Below are 9,675 nucleotides of genomic sequence, written 5' to 3'. Positions count from 1 at the left end.
CTAGTTGGGGGAGATGGTCCTGCTCCTCAGACATCCACAGGTCAGGTACCTCATGGCGGTCACGCTGACGTGCATGAGCGTGCCCATGTTGAACAGCATGTGGTAGAAGGCGTGGACGGACAGGCCGCCCGTCTCGTCGGCGTACTTCATGGCCACGATGGGCGTGTACATCGGGTTGGTCAGGTTGCGGAAGCGCGGGCTGCTCGCCTCGATGATCTTCTTGGCGCACTGTGGAAAACATGGAAGATGACAGTTGATTGTTTATACCTGGTATGCGATGTACAGATTATTTTGATCAGTAGACTATTATAATTGTTTAGACCATGGGTTCTCAAACTTCTCCATGCCACGGTCCCCCGAAATGTTTTGCAAGGGACCCCCAGAAGAGAAGGTTTATGTTATGTCCCCGGACCCCACTTTGAGAACCACTAAGGACAAAACAAGAACGACTTTGCTTTGTCAACGTACTCTGGCGATGTCGTCCGGCGTTTGGCCCAGCGCTTCGAAGATGTCGACGGAGGAGGGAAGGTAGACATTCTTGAAGTAGTGCACAGTGTCTGCGTCCGCTCCGGGCCACTCCCTCTTCTTCACCTCCTCCACCATCTTAGCCTCAAACTCTGTGTGCACCGGACCCGGCTCTATCATAGACATACTGAGGAGAGAGAGAGAGAGAGAGAGAGAGAGAGACTCAAACTCTGTGTGCACCGGACCCGGCTCTATCATAGACATACTGAGGAGAGAGAGAGAGAGAGAGAGAGAGAGAGACTCAAACTCTGTGTGCACCGGACCCGGCTCTATCATAGACATACTGAGGAGAGAGAGAGAGAGAGAGAGAGAGAGAGACTCAAACTCTGTGTGCACCGGACCCGGCTCTATCATAGACATACTGAGGAGAGAGAGAGAGAGAGAGAGAGAGAGAGAGAGACACTCAAACTCTGTGTGCACCGGACTGGACCAGGCTGCATCATAGACATACTGAGGAGAGATCAACACGGACACAGGTGGAAACCCTTGTATGTCCTAATTCTAAAGGCAAAAAAAAGTGTTCCAATGGATCCGATGTAGTTCATATTCCTTTAGTCAACAGTTCTTGTTACCTTTCATTGGTTCAATATAAAACTTGCTTAAAGAAAGTGAAGATAAATTAAAGACATGAAGAGATTGCAAGTAGGAATGATTGTAGCTTGGTAAACCATCCCGGTTCGAGTGGATTCACATTATCACGTGTCTTCTGTAGACCGGTCTGGCTATACTGTACAAGCACATTGGGTGGGCATTTTGCAGAAACCAAAACGTGGAAGGGCCAAGCAGTCTCTCTTCCAATCACTCAGTGCCTCTTCCACTTTTTGATTTGGTTTGTGAAAAGCGCCCACACCATGCAGACCTGTCTGACAATCTGGCTCATTTGGTAAAAGCGACCAAAGCAAGTAATATCAATGGGTTTCACACAGTTGAAAATAGCAGCCATCCTCCTAGAGAGACACAGAGACGACACTCACGTGACGTTGAACTTCAACAGCTGCACAGCCAGACACTCGCAGAAGCCTTCCATCGCAAACTTAGACGCTGCGTAGACGTCATTGAACACCACACCTGGAGGGCACATGTATATCGTTTATGCTTCCATCAGTCTCGCACCTGTGTGCTAGAAAATCATTCTGACCGACAAACCTGGCCGACACGTTAGTGTATAGTAGATAGATAAATGAGGAATTCACTGACGGCATCCCTTGATCACCTGTCTCTATACCTTCAAAAACCGGACCTGAATTGTGATGAATAATCGTGACGACGATGACCATGATAAAATCACCTTGCAGTCCCATGACACTGCTGACCACTATGATGTGTCCCCCTCTCCTCTTCTTCATGTCGGGCATCACCTCCTTGATCATGCGGATCACGCCGAAGAAGTTGGTCTCAAACACGCTCTTCATCTCCGCTATGGAGATGCTCTCCAGTGGACCCACCAGGCCGATGCCTGCGTTGTTGACTGGTTCGGGAAGAGAAGAGAAGGAGATGTTTCGAGGGAGTGAGGATGTGGTTCGACATTGACTGAAATTAAGTTATAAACGATTACAGCCCTGATCAGCCCTTTTAACCCAATATTTTTCAATAGCTAAAGTATAACATAATGCTTAGTTAAAACACCACAAGGCGTTCCCGTTCCAGAATGGGTGATACATTTCTTATTATTCATCTTTGAGCAGGCAATACCATTTTCTTTGGGTCATTCCTAATCCCTACTGGTCAGAGGGTGTGGAGTGGTTGGGAGTCTGGGACACCAGATGATTAAGCATAATGTGCAACATTCAACTCAACTCAGTAAACAAACCAGCACATTTCTAAAGTCACAATTTAAGGCGTTTAAGGCCCTTTTAATAGCTCTGAAATGAAATATAATGATAATAAATGAAATAAGATATAATAAATACTAATAATAAGACCATTACTACGTCAAAAAAACTATTCTAAAACAAATAGCCAAACGTTGTCCAAATTGTCAAATATTTAATACCCAAGACGGAGGCAAAAGAATTGTGGAAATATTCTTATTGAGCTTGTAGATCTGACATTTTCACAATGTTTCTATGCGGAACAGAGTCAAACTACGTGGCGTGCGATGCCTCAACTCCTATACAATTCCAAATGGGGGGGTCTGCACGGCACTGAAAATCTTGAGAACCCTTGCAGTACAGTATAGTACAGTAGGCTGTGACATGGTTATGTCTTACCGAGGACGTCCACGTGTCTGTCCTTGACGCCGTCGATGCACTGCTTGACGGACTCGTCGCTGCAGACGTCCAGCACGGCCAGAGACAGCGTCTTCCCGTACGTGTCCCCCGCCGCCTCCAACAGCTTGTCCTTACGCTTCAGGTCCCGCATGGTGGCTATGACTGGAGACAAGGGGACAGGACATGGAGACATTATAGAGCAAGCAGCATGGTGGCTATGACTGGAGACAAGAGGACAGTATATGGAGACATTATAGAGCAGCGTGGTGGCTATGACTGGAGACAAGAGGACAGTATATGGAGACATTATAGAGGCAAATTGTTTTTTTATTTTTATTTCTTAACTCCAAAGGCTTCAAATTCAGAACACATAGAGAAAACCCCAGAGCACAGAAAATCCACTCGATGTTCAGGTTGTTTAATTGAGGGCATAACAACTAAAATAAGAATGAATGAAAATGAAGGTCATGAAACCTTTAAGTGTTCATTTAAATTATCCAAAGTATCCCAAACAGTGTATGGTTTCAACTGAGAGATTGTGCACAGCTTTTCGTTGATGTTCCAAGAATATCCAAATCAATTGCCAAAACAAAACGCAACGTAGCGACATAGACGACATCGCCAGGGGCCTTAGATCTCCATATGTGGATCTGACCTCGTGACATCACGTGACATCATGGAGACCCTTCAAATATGGCCATCTCCATATATGAAGATCACGACGCTGACCTCATCTAACCCTGGATAACCCATACATGAATACGAGAAGACTGGATCATCACCTAGATCTGCATATATGGAGCCGGCCAGCAACTCTACATCTGACCTCAAACCTCAAACCCTTAGATCTCCATATATGGAGCTGGCCTGTTCTCACATTCCATATGTTGATCTGATCCCCCCATGCCAAAGTGCCAGGTGGATGCGTGCACGCGATCTCTCGCCCTCAGGGCGTCTTACTTGTGTGTGTGTGTGTGTGTGTGTGTGTGTGTGTGTGTGTGTGTGTGTGCATGTGTGTGTGTGTGTGTGTGTGTGTGTGTGTGTGTGTGTGTGTGTGTGTGTGTTTTCCTTCCGTTTGACTAAAACAAATCAAAATCAGAATCACCGGTCCAATGAGTTCAATGAACGGCCGTCTTGTGAGGGTTTCGACTATTATACTTTTAATGGTGTGACGTCACTATTGAATTAAACTAAACTAATTAAACTAACGGTTTGAATTATGGTAGTTCTATTGTTGCTGTCTGTCAGAAACCTCTCCATATTTTAACCTTTTGTGTTTTTTGGCACAAAGCGACACATTTTGAGCTTGTAGATTTGCTATTTTTGATGCTTTTGAATTTGAATCCTGAAAAATAACAGTTTTGGACATACAGCATGCAGGTTTTCATCCGACAGAGATGATCAGTAATGTGTGGTTGATTGTGACAAGATCCTAAGGCACACCTGGACTTGATGTACTATGTACGCATGCACGTGTGCACACACACACACACACACACACACACACACACACACACACACACACACACACACGCGCGCGCGCGCGCGCACACACACACACACACACACACACACACACACACACACACACACACACACACACACACACACACACACACACACACACACACACACACACACACACACACACACACACACACACACACACACAGGAAGACAGTGTTATGTGTGTTGATGAGCGTGTGCTGTGGCAACAGAGCCTCTTCTCTGTACAGACTCAACCTGTAGAGACAAGCTGAGATGGAGGGCTTACAGACAAAAAGGCACATTTGAGCTTCACCTTTTAAAGCCCAGCAGCTCAACCAAAACCCTAAGTTATGGATACCCATTTAGACTGGTTTAAAATATTTAAATTCTTAAAACACAGGTCAAAGCTCATTCAGAGTGAGTGGCACTAAATCGTTTTGTGATAGGACTTTTTTCTTTCTTTTTTTCTTGATAGAGGGAATCTTGACTGGTATGGCAATCTTAAAGAAAGTGCCACCATTTTTGTATTTTTCCAGTTTTTCCTCATGTGTCTATGAGGTGACAGTATACTTCATTAGACACCCTGGAGTCGTTTTTATGTGCAATGGTGTATTTAGGGTTTCTTCCCTTGACAGTCAAACGGGCTAATGAAATACAAGTAAAAAAACAGTAATATAGTGAGTGACATCACACTATCAGCCCCTCCCCTAACCCTTCCGCCATTATCATACAACTACAGCTGTGGGTGCGTGCGGCTTCAGTTCAGGTGGATCGCCCACCACCCATCACCACCCATCAGGAAAACTAGGCATACTTAATGAACTGGCGGGCGTGTCCACATAAAAGCCTGATTTTAACAAATACTGTACACTTTTTGGAAAAAGTTCTTCCTCCTTCCTTATATTATAATAATACCTGATGATCATGTTTTAGGGTGGGGGAAAAAAATCATGGCACTCCATCTTTAATGTAAAGGGAAGAAGCAAGCTGGTATTGCAATCTTAATGTAAAAGGAAAAAAAGCAAGCTGCAGCGAATAGTGAACCTAGCCTCAAAAATCATTGGGAAGAGACAGAAACAATTAAGTTGTATCTACAAGGGGGGAAAAAGTACTTCGGGCGAACAAAAAGCTGTCAAGATAGCAAATGACCCCTCTCATCCCTCTGGTAGACGGTACAAAGTACCAAAAGCTAACCGTAACACCTTTAAAAGGTCCTTCATTCCAAATGCCATTAAGGCACTAAAATGATACCATGTCTTGCTAGATTTGTTTTTAATGTATTTGCCACTGTTGTCCTGCAATTGTGCGTAAGTGTTGTTGCTGTAGTAGTAGTAGTGCCAGTAGCTAAGGGTGGGTTATAGTTGTAGTCCCGACAGGTGGTGGGTCACATGGTGCTGTATAGGCTGTCTTGGGGTTTTAATTGGCCATAGTGCATGATACTTTTGATTGTGAAACCAGTGTGTGTGTGTGTGTGTGTGTGTGTGTGTGTGTGTGTGTGTGTGTGTGTGTGTGTGTGTGTGTGTGTGTGTGTGTGTGTAACCATTTTCTGTTCTTGCAGTGCGAGTGACTGAGCCTGTGTGGTCTTTGAAGTGTGTGCGTCTTTGGTGGCGGTGTATCTTTCCCCTCACTCCCTCACTCCCTGCCTTCCCCCTGTCAGCAAGGACACCTTTGGTCCCCCCCAGATACTAGTATTTTAGTATTGTATAGGCTATTGTTTTTTTTTAAATCCTTTTGATATTGACAAGTCATTTTAATTAGTATCTTGAAATTGATAAATACATACATTTTCTAACCTACCCTCTTCTTCTAGTGAATTTAGCATTTATCTTCCTTGAGTTTTAATAAAACAATATCTATTTTAAACTGGAACCTACATCTCTCTGCTCCCCTGCTTATCTCCGCCCAGTGAGCTTGCAATCTGTATTGTGTATGTATTATCATATATTCTCTGGGTGAAATTCCCAGAGTGGGCTCAAGGTGTTTGACAGGAAGCCCCACTCATATCATCATTGTAACATCCTCCGGAGGTTTTTTTTTTTTTTAGCTTTGATAACTTTAAAAATGTTCAAACAGGTTGGGGTCATATACAAGACCCTACATGGTCTGTGCCCGCCCCCCCCTGAGTGAATTCATTAAACGAAAGCCCGATAGGGGAATCAGTACCAGAGCAACCACTCGATGAGACTGCGAAGTGCCGCACCGGCAAACAACATTCGGACAAAATGTCTCAGTACAGTGGAATGGCCTTCCTCTGCGTATAAGGGATTGTGCTACATTTCCATCTTTTAAATACAATCTGAAAAAATGGTTGCTTGAAAACCAAAGCTGCAACCATTCATGATTATTTTAGGTGTATTTATTTTTTATGCTGTGTTCCCTATATGTAATGTTATGTAAATGTATTCCACTGTTTGCCTGTCTGTTTTCCGTTTTGTGTTTCTTGTGAGGAGAGGAGTGTGGATGAAAATGAGCAACTGTGCTATATCCGGTGTATTTATGTCCATGTGACGTCCATTAATATGCTTTGTCCTGTCTAAATAAACAAATAAAGTAAAGTAAAGAGACATTTAGATTGTGTCAAAGCCAAGGTCATGTCTCACCTAGACACAGGATCTGACATCAATTCTGACCTGATGGTCAAAATTAAATTATCCCCTGAGCAGCCAAACCGGCCAGCTCTAATCTAAATGGTAAAAAAAGAAAATGTCAGCACTTATGCAGGAAACCGGGTTCAAATCCGGGGTAGAAGAAGAAAGTTACATAGCACAGCTTTAATCAACTTGACTGGTAGCTAAGCATTTAAAAAAAAGACTGATATCACCATCTGTAGTGTAGGGTCAAACAGAGTTCACTGGCTTGCCTGTGGGTGTGCTCAATACACGCAGGAGTGTGCATACAACCAAATACATACATACATACTTATGCAACAGAGAATGCTTTTGCCTTTTTTTAAACCCTACCCATTTTAACCAAATACATACACACACTGTAAACACACAACATATCGTCAGGCAGGAAAACCTCTAATCTGCATATTTTAACTTTTTGTGTTTTTTCATAAATTAACGCCCTACTTGATCATACTACATTGTCACCCAAAAGCATCAAAAGTAGCAGATCCACAAGCGACGTTTTGAGCTTGTAAATCTGATACTTTTTCTGTTTTTGTATCCTGAAAAGTAAAATTAAGAAATGACGTTTCCGGGCCGACAGAGACAATATGTATATTGTGGTGCCTCTTTGTGTTTGTATATGTTTTGCAAATTGCTATGTATCTGTAGAATGTCCCTCAGGGTCGAGTTGAGGTGGGAATTTCCTTCCTGAACAATAGTTTTGTGTGTGTGTGTGTGTGTGTGTGTGTGTGTGTGTGTGTGTGTGTGTGTGTGTGTGTGTGTGTGTGTGTGTGTGTGTGTGTGTGTGTGTGTGTGTGTGTGTGTGTGTGTGTGTGTGTGTGTGTGTGTGTGTGTGTTCTGTAGTAGCAGGAGGAAATGGGTAAGGTGAGGTCGGGGTGAACAGCAGAGCAGAGCAAAAAACACACAGAAAAGTGTACAGTGTAAAAAATAAATCCCAAATTGCACAGAATTAAACTGAGATTTATACATACTGTCGATGGATGGATGCATGGATGGATGGTTGGATAAGTGTGATAGTAAATTGGTTCATGTTACGTTTACGGGCACATAGTCAAATCAATGCACATACTACACATGGCTCGCTTTACCCATTTTCAGAAGATAGTGGTCATAAGCAAGTCTAATTATGAAATCATGAAAATGCATTTAAAAGGGCCAACAGCGCTTCAAACATATTTCTTTCAAAATATTGTTTTCCAGTGCCCCCCCCCCCCCACAGGTAGGCTGCTTGCCTTCGAGGAGAAATGCCACGGTAAACATTACCCTAAAAATAAACCTTTAAGTGGCTTTCAGGCACACTCGGGTCTTAAATAAGCCCTACTACAAGAAATCTGCCTATTTTAGCACTAGCTTTGCGCTCCCACCACTATCTCACCTGACTCATCCAGGAATAGCCATCCCTATAGACTCCCCCATCCAACTCTCTGTACAGTAAGGACCACTAGGCCAATCGGCCACCTCAGGGAAGGGCCTGCTTGGTGAGGCGAGTATACCGTATATACAGTAAGCAGCCTCCTCAGGGCTTTAGTTAATAGTTATATACTTGCTGTTACTGTACATAGTGGCAGGCAGGGTCTGTAACACTGCAGGTTAAGCTGGGATGACAACCATAACCATGTGTGTACTTAATGTATGTTAAGGGATTTGACACGTTTTGCATATAGATCACACACACACACACAGTGTGGGCGTACAGTACGTACGGTATTATAACATACATTAGTACAGCATGTGATGCTCTTTTTAAGTGGTGCAACCACTTCTACATCCAGCTTTGTCCGTGTACCTGTGTACCTGTGTACCTGTGTCTATGAGCCTGAGTATGTTACTTATTTATACCAGAAGGGGGCGCCAGAAACAGAGAGAGGGGTAGTGCCGTGTCTCTAATGAGAGAGAGAGAGAGAGAGACACTCTCATCTGTACACATGCACATACTGTACACATTTGACGCCATGACAACCGACAACATACTTTATCAGATAGACTCATGACGTCTGTGCTCAATTCTACGAGATGCATGTTCTAGTCCTACTTGCGCCGTTTCCTTGTCTCATATCTTCTGGTCACGGCATGTGTCCAACACTGTATACCGGTTTATACTATAGGTTGATAAACCTTCTGAACTTGAGGTGTGGTACTGCCTGGTGTCCTCTTGTTCTGTGCACCCGTGAAACATCACTCACCACCCTTAATTAGAGTGAGATTCTTAGGACCACATGGTTGCCAATGAATTCACAATGGACATAAAAATGGGTGCAGTACTTAGTTTGGACAGTTTTTGGTTTAGACTAGTCATTGGTTAGACCAGTCATTAGTCCGACATCTCAAACCCTCACCCTAAACCTAACCTCCCACGGGGCAGCACACCTTAACCTAACCTTAACCCATGTCTAACCAATGACTACCGGTAGTCTAAACTAAGTATGCACCCCCATAAAATGCCTTTTTTTTTTTTACTGTATATTCCTGACAAAGGAATATACTTGTCCTTTTCTTATGTTCCCTCCCGGCCCCCACATTATGTAAAGTGTCTTTGGGTATTAGAAAAGCGCTATATAAGTCCCAGATATTATTATTATTATTATTATTATTAAAGGGAACTATGTATTTAGTAGTCCTGTCCTGTGTTATTATCCTTCAGTAAATATGATGATGATGATGATGATGATAGGCAGAGGACTCGTCTGTGCAAACTCGGAAGAGAGCAAGCTGTAGTCAAAGAAGCTATAGCTTTAAGCGGACATTCTGGAACATATTGTTGCTGAGACCTCATTCATGGGTTTGCCATGTGTGAGTTGACCACAATGACCGTAGTCCCC

At 43.5% G+C, this 9,675-nt stretch overlaps 1 protein-coding gene across 1 annotated transcript in view; it reads right to left on the bottom strand.

Moving 5' to 3' along the window:
- LOC308313492 (retinol dehydrogenase 8-like) overlaps positions 1-9,675 on the bottom strand; it is a gene marked incomplete at its 3' end in the record, with an annotated part of 10,352 nt that continues 677 nt past the window's right edge. The window contains exons 2-6 of the mRNA XM_080760634.1: positions 2,736-2,897; positions 1,814-1,993; positions 1,500-1,593; positions 469-652; positions 1-228 (exon numbers count right to left, since the gene is read on the bottom strand). Coding sequence (XP_080616760.1) covers positions 1-228; positions 469-652; positions 1,500-1,593; positions 1,814-1,993; positions 2,736-2,897 — 848 coding nt within the window. The remainder of the gene's footprint in view (positions 229-468; positions 653-1,499; positions 1,594-1,813; positions 1,994-2,735; positions 2,898-9,675) is intronic.

The sequence above is a fragment of the Protomyctophum bolini genome (genome assembly GCF_963924005.1).
Source record: "Protomyctophum bolini genome assembly, chromosome: 3".
NCBI classification, from domain to species: Eukaryota; Metazoa; Chordata; class Actinopteri; order Myctophiformes; family Myctophidae; genus Protomyctophum; species Protomyctophum bolini.
Note: the sequence above shows the minus strand (reverse complement) of the source record. Positions and strands in the feature narration are given on the sequence as shown.